General features: G+C 41.3%; 1 protein-coding gene across 1 annotated transcript in view; it reads right to left on the bottom strand.

The window, feature by feature from the left end:
• The window catches only part of BMPR2 (bone morphogenetic protein receptor type 2), a 106,146-nt gene extending 92,483 nt beyond the window's left edge, over window positions 1–13,663 (bottom strand). The window contains exon 1 of the mRNA XM_084289570.1: window positions 12,742–13,663. Coding sequence (XP_084145696.1) covers window positions 12,742–12,817 — 76 coding nt within the window. The 5' untranslated portion in view covers window positions 12,818–13,663. The remainder of the gene's footprint in view (window positions 1–12,741) is intronic.
• Between the last annotated feature and the right edge of the window lie 252 nt (window positions 13,664–13,915).

Below are 13,915 nucleotides of genomic sequence, written 5' to 3'. Positions count from 1 at the left end.
CTAATGACTAGATATAATCTCCAAAACAGCACGATGACACTCTTTTTGAACTATTACAAACACAGACACACAATAAAGTAGTTAACAATACTGAGAACCATTTTGTTTTTCTTCCAAATATATTATCAGCTTGCCTTTCAAGTATCCTTGAATCCTCTGATTAATTGCACTACAGGAGAAATTGTCAGGAATCAGTGGCACAGAACCTGTATATTCCCTAAGGACTGGAATAGCTCTTCACAAAATTTATCCTAACTGCCCACCAACACACAGATTGTAACCAAAGCTTCATATGATTCTTCCAAAATCTTTATTTAAATACCTATCTGAAAGCAATTCCTTAATTACTTAGGCACAATCACGTCTAATAGATAGTAGATGAACCACTTCTCGTGGATATATTGAGCCAAGTTGATGTAGGAAATGACTGCCCTACACTGCCTCTTGTCCACCTTCTAGTCAGGAGATTGCCCCACTGCATTGCCCCCAGATACATTCACAGAGGATCTGTCATCTGCCAGTCAAGATTCCCACAGTCTATGTTCTGCAAGACAATAAAAGAAAGAAAAAAACATCCCACTTTTAGAAAGCATACCAGAAGAGTCATGGAAGCTAAGCATTCCTTTAGGGAAGAATAAACTTCAGTCTTTTGCACTTCCTTTGCACATCTCTGTTGATCTGAGCACTTATCAAAGATCTCTTTTTAGTAACATGATACAACTCATTTAATTAAAGCAAAGAAATGAATAAAACATCAATGTTCAAGTTTCAAAAAAAAAAATTATATATATATATATATATATATATATATATATATAAATAACTGAAATGAGGGCAATACATTAAAGTAAAGAAATGAGAGTACCAAGAAAGAAGCACACGAAGAACCACCTCCAAAGGGGGGGGAGATAGCATCCATGGGGAAGAGACAAGCAGGAAGGTTGCAACTATGAGAGTCTCTCTCTTTGCTTGAAATTACTCCTTTTTCTTGAACTTGAAATTACTCCCTTTTCCACCAAATGAGGCAGAGATCCTGCAGGGAAAAATGTTTCACAAAAACTATCGCAATTATGCACAAAGCAGCTGAATTAAGGTTAGACAGATAGGTCTAATAATAACATTTTTTTTTTTTTTAATGATTGAATTCATGTTTGTTTTTAAAGCACTGCTTTTAGCTAATTAAGGTTCTGCTACTGAAAACAAACCATAGAATGAGGCTTGTCCTCTGCTAAATACAGTGTTTACCATATCCCTTCTTTAAGGTTTAAGGGTTGTACTTGCACCTTAATCTGCAGAAGGATCATCATCTCCATCTCTGCTCAAGCAGAACAATCCAAAAGGGAGAAGGAGCAACGTCCACAAAACCAGGTAAGATAGAATATGAAATTATAGTAGAAATTTGCAGTACATCAAATTTTCTGCAGCACCTTTCCATGCGCATACTTGCAACATCTTACTGCAGGTTAAGAGCATGCATGCAGGCAATCAAAGCAAAGCAGCCAGTAAACTATTTTCTTTCCATCTTAACAGATCCCATTCCTTTACATCTCTTTGTTCACAAATACTTAACATTTATCCCCAGGCTGTCAAGGTGAATCTCAGTGCATGTGCCTCCTATGCTATCAGGGCATCTGCTGCTCACTGTCCTCACATCACCAAGGAAACTGAACAACACCTTTCCACGCTATCCTCAGTAACTCCACCCTTTTTCCCTGCCAGCATTAGTTCCCAACTAATTTTTTGTCTACACAGGAGTCAAACTAACAAATCCAGCAGAACTGATTAAACCAGGGCCATCCCTGTGATGCATCACACTCTACCTGTCAGTTTTGATACGCCATAGAAGTAGACATATCCCCTTTAAGAGAGAGAGAACAAGAAGAAAAAAACATTTCCTTGGACGTCTTGTTAAAGAAGTCAAATCTCACTCTACTGCTCTTCAATTACAGGAGGGAGATGAGTCTCAAATACTATTTCCTATTACTTTTTGCTATAAAATCATACTGTGAACTTCCTCTCACCTCAGCTAACTATCGGCCTCTCTCTTCAATGAAGTGTAATCAACTCTACAGTACTTCATTAAAACATTTCTTAAAAGAATCTGTGAAATGGCAAGAAACCAATTTGCAACTCAAATAGCATCTTTTCAAGTCAAGCTCTAACTACAGGATGAATATTGCTGGTGATCACACTGAACTTTCGCCTTTCCATGTGCCCACCAGAGCACATTCTTTAGATGCAAGGTCATTTTTGAAAGGTTATTATTTTTCCTTGTTTGGTACAGGACGAATGATGTTCTCATGCCTGTCTAGACGGAAACTCAATGGAATGCAGTTACCTCTCTTTACACCTCATATTCCCACACCTCAACAGAAGTGAAGCAAGTCCCAGTGTTATCAATTAAGCACTGAAACTAACTGCTTTATGTAATTACCACAAAGGAATTTACTATCAGATTCCATTGCATACATCATCCTCATTTCTTATTTATGTATTTCAGCTCAAAGTGATAACTAAACGTGACATTGCTAAATTATTTTAAACTATTTAATTGAAATTACATGTTGAAAGCACATCAGTAACAGAATAAGCATGTAATAATTACACTAAAAGAATAACAAAACTGGGGGTGGGGAAGAGTGAGAAAATTTAGGAAATATCAAAACTCAAGTACCATGTAAGTACACTTGTAAGTATCCAGTCAGGACTCACGTTTAGTTTTATCTGGAGAAGCAAGGATATTGCAATAAGCTTATTTCTCAATGTTTCCCAGTAGTCTCACTAAAATACTAAATAAAATACTAAAGTAAAATGGTCTCCAAAATTTGTTTCAAGTTCTAAGGATTAGCTGCAAATTTGTATAAATGAATAACCTATTCAGAACCTTGGAATACTGAAAAAACTGATGGGATTACATCAGCACCTTCAGCATCTGAGAACATAAAATAATTGTACGGGATTGCATTGTACCAAGGTGATTCTGGTTTTAAGCTTATAGCATGAACACAAAAATATGTCAACAGCAATAAAAAAAAAAATCTTGAGTGGTTCTTAACTGGCACCACTAGAGCACTGAAAAAGCAGCTTATTTAAATTTCCAAGTAGAGAACTTTCACACAGATTTTCATTTTCCCCTCAGTAATGAGATCCAGCAGACAGATTGGCTGATACAGCAAGAAGTTCAATATTTAGTATTATCTTCACTAATTTCAACTAGAAGCCCTGCTAAAGGACATTTTTTGTTTGGTTTTCATTTCACATCACACACATGAATATATTGCAGGAAGCCTGGAGAATCTAATCTAATTCAATATCCTTTTTATTGCATTCCCTCTGATTTCCTCATTGAAGTATCTTCTGCTCAGTATGTTTGCCCATCCCATATATTATGGCACCTATTATTCAATATCTTAACACCTCACTGCTTTTTTTTTTTTTTCTGCACAAAGAAAAGGTAGAAAATATTTCTGCATTCTCAAAGTGAAATCATGAAGTTGTTTGAGTTATTACTGTATCATTATTCTTCCTTATTTTGCACCCCTTCCACATTATAATTCATTTATTACGTTGTGTAATATTTGGATTGCATATTCTTGTGTCCAAAGGCCATGTCTTCAACTTTAAATAATATTCTACAGTCAGCATCCAGATTAGTAAAATAATAATTACGATTTTACTTGCTTTGCACAAAAACATTCTGCTCCACTTCTTCCTAAAATAGGGGAAGCTAAATTTACTGACAGCTTCACTAGCAGTACTGCTCTGTCAGGAAACAATAAAAGGAAAAAAAAGTCTCTCTATTTGCCACTTAAGATATTTTTAAGTTTGTACAGAAAATTGCAGGGAAAACATTTACTATGAGATTTTAAATGATTAGCTAAAACAATATTAAACAACTGCGGCTAAATAATCTTGTTTAGCTGCAACAGTATTAACTATTACAAACTAAATTTAACTAAAATTTAATTAGGCCAGATTCATCTTAATATAACTAAAAGAGAGATTACTTAACAGGTCCTGGTAAAATCTGGATGTAATTGAGTGTAAAGTTTACCAGTCACGTAAAATAAGCTGTTGATAAGGACTTTTTGGAAATTAGTAACACCAAACAAACAGCTAATTTGTAAATATTAAAATACTAGTTTTTAATAATGAAGTAGACTGGTATGCTTGAATTTTGATAACAAACTGAGTACTTAAGAAATATATAAATACACATACATAAACACACAAATATAGTAAGTCATCTTTGATGCATATATGCAACACACACTAGAATCAGGGATTTTCATGTGTTCTATATTAAATGTTTACAGAGAGATCCAAATATGGCTGCAGTGGGGTTAGAAATAGTTTACCCTAATTTAAAGTGAATTAAACTGCTTTCTCATCTTCTTCGCTCCTTGAGATTCACAGACTCCCTCATCCCGGCCTGCAAAGCACAGGGCGCTTGAACAAGTTCTTCCACTTCTTAGCTGACTCCTGCTGAAATCCCAGCAGCAGCCCTTGCTGGGTAGGCGCCTGCGCGCTGCGCTGCAGCAGGGTTTGTCCTCTTTCAGCTGGCAGACCTGAGCGTGTCTGCCTATTTCAATCATGGCAGCTGCTCCAGCTACAGATCCCTGACCTGGGTGATTACAGCTAGAAATAAAGAAAAAACTTTAAACATGCAAACATAAGAAACCCATACTGTGATGGCATCTAGACAAGCTTCATTACAGGATTCCTTTTATCCTTCTCTGATTGCAACTAGAATTATTTTCATACAGGAAGATCGCTTCTGGTCTAAGTGCCTGCTTTGCATACATATGGATGTGCCACAGTGTAACTAAAAAGATAGGTGCTACAATTTTCTTGCTACAATCTTAGCTTTCTTTAGCTCACAATATTAGCTCTACATATCTTTCATGTCTCAGCTAAATATAATGAAAATTTATATTAAAGAACCAGTAATCAAAGAAAGCTAGTCTTTTAATAAGAGGATCCCTTGTCTGCAAATAAATACAGAAAAATTACTTCTGGGATTCAGGTTTAAATAACTGACTGGCAAGGCTCACAGCATGAAGTATATATCCACAACGTATACTACGTCTGTACGAATATTTTCACAACTTAGAAGGTACAAGGACACAAAATCCCCCAAATTGGATGTCTAAAATAATAAAAGAAAATCTGACTCATAAAAAGAAGATGTTGTAAGTACCTAAAACAACTCCATCATCCAGAACTGACATGCTCAATTGCAAGAGTCTAAGCACAAATGAACATGTCCTACTGAAACAACATTTTTACTTTTTTCTATAGATGCTCTAAATTAACTTAACTTCCTTCTCTCTGAGGGATACCACCAGAAGGACTAGATTTCAAGTATGTTCAGTAACAACCTAACTACAACACAATCACTTCAACACAAAAAAGGCAAAAAATGTTTAGTTCCTTTTATATCAGGGATGACTAAACAATACTCTGTAAGATCAGAGTTATTTAATACAATCATTAATATATAAAATAGCTTGAAAAATAACAACTTTTTTTTTTTCCTGATATACGTTTGTAACGTCTAACAAATTTCAGAATAGCAAAGGACTGAGGACTAGCTTAAATTCTCGGAAAATCTATTAGGGTTCTCTAATATGGATGCCCCAGTAGTTTTCTTCGAAGTATCCAGATCCACACTTCTTTGATTGCAAATACATAATGTTTTATTTTTAACAGAAACCAAGCCAAACAGAGCAAGTCTGATAAGGCAAGAGCAGCAGAGCATGTTTGGTCAGTCATTCTGGTAACTGAACTACGTTAGAGCTGCTCACACCAGGTGAACCTGACCTTTGCGACTTATGTGGAAGGAAGTTTACCTCATGCCAAGAATGAGCAGCTTTGGAGATTACACTGCCAGTGCCCAAAACTTTGTTATCAATTAAGTGCTGCATTCTCTAATATAAACATGTAATAGAGATCATTAATTTACACATGACCTATGATTACACTTCCAGCCATCTCATTCAAAAAAAAGAAAAAATAGCCATGTTTTCTTACAACCATGTTGTATTGCCTGCAACCATGTTGCATTGCTTGCAACTTCGAATAGAAAAAGTACACATAGTAAAACAAGGAGAACAAATGTAGCACCAGTTTTTGGCTGAATGTCACAGTAATAGCTGCTGCACACTGCTGCTAGCACTACCTAGCCCATTCACCTCTGACAGTCAGTGCTACAATGCAAAGACTCCAGGTACTGCTGGCTTTGTCACCGTCTGCCATTTACTCCAACCCTGAGCGTCACAATCAATGCCACTCAACTACACCTGCTTACCACAAATAATAACACTATTTTTCATGCACTTCACAGGTTTGAGCAAGTATAATACAAAAAAAAAACATTCAAAGAGGACACAGAAGAAGAGTAAGTTACAGTAACATTGAAAAGAGATCAAAACAATAAATATAATGTGTGGGATGCCTGAAATAAAGCTAAGTGTATACAATGGGTAGTCAATTAAATCTAGTTTTGAAAGAGTGAAAAGCAACACATACAATAAGCTGCAAGTTATGCATACACACAAATGAAGTCATATATGGATGCTAATCATTCAGTAAGGTGATTTGGGCTTTGTTCTGGAAGTTTAGTTAAAATGCTGAGTACACAGTGTCAAAAACACAAGTTGTTCCCCTAGCTGTAGATTAGCAAAGCCTAATTTCTTATAAACATGCCCTTTCTCCCACATGTGTTACCCAACACTCACCCCTCCCCTAGCAGGGATCACCAAATCTCCCTCAGACCTCCTGTGGCACCCCGAGCAAAGGGAAGACCAGACACACTGAGCTCAGTCCACAGCCCCGTACGCACTGACAGCCTTGCAGCATCCCTGTGCTGACTGGGAGCCAGTCTGAAGCAAACAGGCTTATGAGGGCTGCATTCTGCCCGACCTTCCCCTTGGGAAAGCTCTACCTTGGAATTCTCTCCTCCATCCAATCCCTAATTTTCATGAAAGCAGTAGCAAATTAAGCTCTTGAGACTTTCCCCGTCTTTCACATATGGTTGAAATTGGCCAGCGGCTTCAGGAGTTACTGATGGAGACGGAAGGGATCACAGATGGCAATGACATGAAAGGGAGTCTTCTGCATCTGTAGTCCTTGTTTTTCCCTCCCTCTCTCACACAGAAATAAGTGACAAAAGAGAAAATACCAAGTACCAAGAGATGCACAACACGGGCACCTCTACAGTTCAAAATGCAATGTGTGATTTGATACAAAATCAAGGTGGCAATCAACAAGACAGATGGACACCCCGCAGTGACTTGGAATGGAATGCCATCACTTCCCAAACACCTCGTGGTTTCTGAACTTAAGAGACCAAGGGAAGGGGAGAAGGGTAAAGACATCATCTAAATGACTAGGTCTCCCATTCATTCTCACAACAGAAGTCTTTGAAACTGCTACCTGCAACTACGCGTTCTTCTTCTCCCTCTGGCACAAAAACTTTTCCCCCACACAACTGCAGGCATGCATTCTCCAAACAAGTCTGACAAATACAGCACATCTCCTCTAATGCACCTTGGTTCTCGTCCCACTGTAAAATAACTTCAGTCCTTCATCCTCTCAAATCTCTCCAGCCCTCTCAGCCTTTCTTCCTTCCATTCACTCACCGAGACTGACCTCTCCAATAGGATCCCACTACACTGCTCAGCGCAGCTCCCATCTCTGCAGCTACAGATCCCTCGAGTCAGGCTGGCACCACCAGAAATAAGACTTTCAGAAATTCCAGGATCAGTATATGTTTTCAAAAGCAGCTTTTAAAAATACTTCCTCCAAAAAGACTGCAAAAATTTCATTTTAAAATAATGACAGCCAACTCAAGCTTCCCATGGAAGATGACTGTAGCAAACTCTGAGACCCTAGGCTTTGGCACACAAACAATTTCTCAAGACCCTGTTGCTCCCCGGCAATTGTCTGTATGCGCACAGCATGCTATATGATCAGGAGGGTCACCACCTATTCGTTGAGGTATATATTAAACAATCTTGCATCAGAACGGGGGTGGGAGGAGAACTACCACTGCTGTGTTACAAAATACATGATCATTAAGCCCTGTAACAGGACAGCTACCTAGACAGGCTGTGAAATAAATCCCTGTTCTGGAGATTTTAGAGAGGTTAGACAAAGTTGTTACCCATACTTGTGCATCCAGACTACTCAGGAAAGAGAAAAGTAGTCACTTCCAGCCTTACAATTCTGTGGACTCATACTTCAGAGAAAAAAAGATATATATATTCAGTGCTTAAAGTGATCTTCTGTTTTGGAGACCAGTTCTTCTACTGAGTTATTTTTAAAAATCAAATTGAAGCAGTTAATAGTTTCACTAAGTCTACAAGCTTAATAAAATTAACACTTAAAACCACATGCAAGCTACACACACATTCCTGTCCTTCCCATTGCACAGCATCATCACGCCCGTTTGATTCAGGACATAAATATTTTGTTCTGAATAGAACTTGGCACCCTGCTTACACAGAGATCCGCTAGGAAAGTTAGAGTCTGCTCAGAAAATGACAGCACATGTTCATGGCGTGGCCAGACTTTGAGCCCTAACACAATCCATCTCCTGTGACTGTAAACCATGCAGTCTGCTTTTGGGAATGAAATGCTTGCAAAGTACTGAACAAGTTACCTTTCTCTTCCCTATGGTGAAAAACACAAAGGAGGGGAACATCTGCCAAGGAAACAACGACACTGACTACACAGACTGCTGGGAATTACTTAATGAGATATAAAAAGGCAGGTGAGACAACAATGTAAAAGTCAACAATATATATACATATATATATATTATTTTTTTTTTTTTTTAAAGAGAAGTTTGTAGTATGTGCCAGAGAGGTCATCAAAACAACCACTTCACCATGAGAATAATTCTTTTAGAAAATCCTGTTACGCTTCCATCTTTGTCCATGGTGAAATAAGGTTTGTCTTCCGTCAGCAGAGAACAGACAACTCAGCCAACCTTTTACATGTGGTTCCTTTCAGGGTAAAATCATTCATACTGAAGTGCCTGTGTAAGGGCTCAGAGCTTCCACTCTGGGCTCCTCAGCCACCTGGTTAGCGTAGCTTCCATTTCCTCGCACGCTATGCCTACATGGCACAACGCGGCCCAGAAATGCCCAAGTTTGCTTGAGAACTGGAGGCACCTTAGGTGAAATATCACAGAGCTTCACACAGACAACCTAATGGAAAAGAGGCTCTTTAGAGCGAGATGAAGGGGTCCATGCACAATTCTGTGCTGCCACAGGTGCACAGCTCTTACTCCCTACTAGAGAGCTAATGAAGCCCTATTCTGCCACAAAGGCTGCATTTGTACATGGTTTTCTATCAAGCACACCAGTTGCGCCCCTTAAGCAAATAGTCCATCTCCTGCTGCTAGGCTGATATTTCTGAAAAAGCTCCCAGGTTGAACTGAAAAATTAATATGATTTTAGATTACAATTGAATGAGCCACTAACAATATGATTTTAGATTACAATTGAATGAGCCACTAACAATGGGTATAGCTCTAGTCAAGAAGTCGACACTGGGGATACAGATAGGTTTAAGAAAACTGATTAATAAGATAAGGCAGTTACTAATTCTAAACACTGATAAAATAACTGATTTGAATGGCCAAAAGGAGTCCTTCCTTCTGTCACATAATTCACATTTCAAACAAATTAGACCAAGACACTACAGTAATTTTAACTGCAAGACAGAACAGAATAAAGAAGCTTCAGTTCACTCATTTTAATTAATAATTAAAATGATCATTAAAAAAAATAATCTCTATCCAGTTCTATGCACACTGGAAATCCTGCAGCGCTGTGGAACCACACAGGTACAGACTGAAGGAAGAGACCCACAAAGATAAAAGGACATTCTGTTCACTTTAATTTTCATTTTATATTTTCCATGAGTAATTTACACATTAGACAAAGGAATGCTGTCTACTGTGGATATTAAAAAAAGAAGGAAAAGTGGTTTGGTATTGCGTATCACAGAAGGCAAGCAAATGAAACAAGGAAAGATTAATATCTAGTCCATATGAACACCCAAATGAAATTATTGTGGAACAGCTCAAAGGTTCACCAGCCACCTCTTCAGGCACAACCCTCACAATAAATGCATTCAAATCCTCCAAAATATAGGGGAGTATAAATATGGCTCATAGTTCTAAACGAAAGATTTAGAAAGAGATATTTCAAGTCATTTGAGAAATGAAGAACAAAGTGGTCCAAATCATTTTTTCAATATAACTTCTGTAAACCCCTCAATCGTTTACCTCAGACTAGTAAAGGCAAAATGTTCTCACTGTAGCAGTTCTCTTTATAAGGATTAATATACAACTTAAATACAGAGCTATTGGATATCTGTCAAAATTTGTATTTTATAAAGGAAAGCAGTAATATTTTTCTCCTAAAAATCAAGGAGGAAAAAAAAAAAAAAAGGAAAGCCCCACTTGAACCTAGAGCCAGTTCTGTACTATATCCTCATTTATCAAGGTGAAGGAAGGACCACCTTCATTCTTCATTCGTATTCCAGATGAAAAGCAAAACTGTCATCTACAGCCCCACTTCAAGATTTTTCATCTTCTTTACGCATCTCCTCATCTCTTCCTTCCTGACTATCCTAAGCTCAGGTCTTTACTGAGCTCTCCCCAAGGAGATCAAGAGATTCTTCTCAAGGCCAAAATCTGCAAACCTGTTATGAAAATACTTCCCCTCTGATGTCACAATTTTACATCTATAAACACTCAGTTCCACATACTGCAGAGACACAGGATCCATCACCGATCAGAAGGAGCAATTAGAAAGGGTTTTCCAAGCTAGAAAGCCAGCATTTTCTACGCTGATGTGAGCATACAGTTCATACTTTGGGGGGAGGGGAAGAGAAGAAGTAGTGTTGGCTCTTTCATGAACATAAAAGGGCAGAATTACACATTAGTGTAGCCTCCCCATGTATAGACTTTTTTTTTCTGAAATGCAGTGTAAACTTAAAATCAACAATTAGTTACTTTAGCTAAAGCTCAAATAATTCATGTAATTACTCTTACACAGGATTACGACCAAGGTTTTTCATAGTGTCGATTGTTAAAATTTCACAATTAAGAAATAAATCACAATGGGAAAATAGGCTCCTATGCACAAAATAGCCAAACAAGCTGGCATTGTTAAAACCCTTTTAACAAACAAAGCAAAACCAGAACTGAAATACAGGAATGCTGCTGCCAGGTCAGGATTGAGGTTGACTGGCAAAACTGTGCAAACAGGCTCGTACCACACCTGCCCAGCCCTTGGCCTGGTTCAAATCTGTCCTTGCTCCTTCAGTACCCCTTCTCCGTCAGAAAGGCAAAGAAATGAGCAACTCGTTCAAGTTTTCCTGATGGGGGAGAAAAAGCCTACGCTTTTCTTTTTATTTTTGTTATTATTATTATTATCATTGTATTTGAAAGAACAGTTAGATACTGGGCACTCTCAATTCATGCATGTTTTAATATCAAGACTTCTGACCTTCAGAAGTCCCTTCTTCCAGAAAGAAAGAAAGAAAAAACATACTCCCAAGAAACTACCACAGACAGACACTGCAGAGATCAATCTAAAATTACAATAGTCAAAGGTCAGGATGATACAGGCAACATCAACTATTTCATGTTAATATCCTCACAAAAGAGACCTCTTAAAAAGCAGAAACAAGAAAATCTGGGGCTATCCAGTCAGAGCAATGAAGAAACTGCCTACACGCTGTATTCTTCTTACAAGGATTCGTTTATGAACTATACACATCTGACTACTAAAGCAATACTGGAAAGACCCAGCATTTCAGACTAGGTCCCGATTAGTAAAAAGACACCAAAGTCACAGCAGTCTTCCAGAACTGCTGGAAAATATATCGAGTGAGAAACGTTGGCATAAGTGCCTAACGACACTGGGTAACACTCAGAAAGCTCCAACATGCTCATCTGTCACCATGACAGAAAGCCAAAGGATGCCAGACCAACGCACGTCTCTCTTCCAATATCAGGACCAAATGTTTCATGTGTCTAACGTCAAGCTTCCAAGCAAAATTACAAGTATATATTATAAAATATTAATAAGGATGATCTTACAATATACACTTCTAACTTTTTAATAAAAAAGAGTACTCTGTGAGACCTTTCAGTGCTCCTCAACAGCATTTTATGTTACTCCTCTACAATCATGAGGGGAAAACGCCTCATTTTTGCTTCATTTCTCTCCCCAAAGAAAAAAGATATACCTTACTATAAGTCTGTCATAAAACTGTAGCACGTTTAAGGCCCCTAAAAGCCTTGATGCTGATAAAATTAAAAATGGCTGTGCCCAAAGATCCCACAGCAAAACAGGCACAGCTCTGCTGACGATTAAAATATATATTAAAAACGCCTGCATTACCTTACAAAGGGCAAGGCATGCAAAACAAAAAGACTATGTGTGCTTCCAAAATTGAAATAAGCGAGGAGACGGGAGCAGCAAATCGAGACAAAACGTGCATCCTGGATGCAGGTCGAGTCCATTTACGCAATAAAGCAGATTTTGTATCCCGAGACGCCCTAACAGATCGGGCTTTCAAAACTTTATCACGCTTCGCAGCTGAAATACATGCCCAGCACTTTTTAAGGAGACCCAGATGTGTGCAAATGCCGGCGGACCCCACCCCCTCGGCCGTGCCAAAATGGCCAGCTCCGTGCAGCCACTGGCTACTTACCAGCCGCAGTGCTGAGCAGCAGGGTGGCACTGGAGAGCAGGAGCACCAGCAAGAGGTGCTGCAGTGAGGCAGTCATACCTGGGGGAGCCGAGGATCGAGGCAGAAGGAGAAGAAAAAAAAAAAAAAAGATACCGACGAGAGGAATTTCCTCCTTTTTTTTTTTTTTCCAGCGGCCTGACTGAGCTCTCTCGGTTCACAATCCGGTCCGGGAGGGCGAGGGGCAGGTGAGGGGAGCCGTCTCCGCTCTTCCTCCCTCACAGCAGCCTGCCCTCATGTCTCGGCGGCCGGGGGAGCGGGGGGAAAGGCGGCTGCCGCCGGCCGCATCGCCCTCCTCCCGGGACAGGAAGGCGGCTTTATTTCCCACGCAGCTTCACGATGTCGAAGAAGCAGCCGGGTTGGGAAGGAAACATATCCAGGCGGGAGGATGGAGCGGCTGTCAGTCCCGGCCGGCTCTAGGGGCTGAGCGAAGGGGCGCAGCCCGACGGCGCCGTCCCCTCGGCCGCCTCACACGGCCGGGGTCGCGGGGAGCCGCTGGGCCGCTGGGCGGCGGGGCGAGACCCGCTGGGCTCTGTGGGCGCCGGCTGCGGCCGCCCCTCGGCCCATCTGCCTCCGCCGCGCAGCCCCGGCCCGCCGCCCCCCGGCCACCCCGACGAGGTGGGGCCCGGAGCGCCGGGAGGCACGGCACGGCACGGCACGGCCAGGCCCTCCCCGCGCCGGGGGAACGCGCTGCCTCCTCGCCTCGCCTCGCTCCGGGAGCCTCCTCCTCCTCCTCCTCCTTCTCAGCGGCGGCGGGCAGCCCCCGGCCCGGCCTCCTCCCTCAGCTCTGCCCGCCGGGCGGGGAACGCCTCAGCCCCGCGGGGCTCGCCGGTGAGGGGCGGCTGGGCTGGGCTCCGCTCCGCCTCCTTCCCGTGCCCACCGAGCCTCCGCCGCCGCCGCTCCGCCGCTCCCCCTCCCGCCCGCCGGCCCCAACGGCCGCCCTCCCTCCCTCCCTCGCGCCAGACACAAAGGGGACTCGCTCCCACCGCCGCCCCGCCCCGCCCGCCCCGCGCCCCGCCCGCCCCGCACCGCGGAGGCGGAGCCGCCGGGGAGCCGAAGAGGGGGCCCCGCCGCGCGCGCAGGGCGCCGCCATGTTGTGGGGGGTGCAGCGCGCCCCGCAGCACGGAGCCGGGCAGGG

This window comes from Netta rufina (assembly GCF_964035555.1).
Source record: "Netta rufina genome assembly, chromosome: 6".
In the NCBI taxonomy this organism is placed as follows: Eukaryota; Metazoa; Chordata; class Aves; order Anseriformes; family Anatidae; genus Netta; species Netta rufina.
This window is presented reverse-complemented; position numbering and strand designations above follow the sequence as displayed.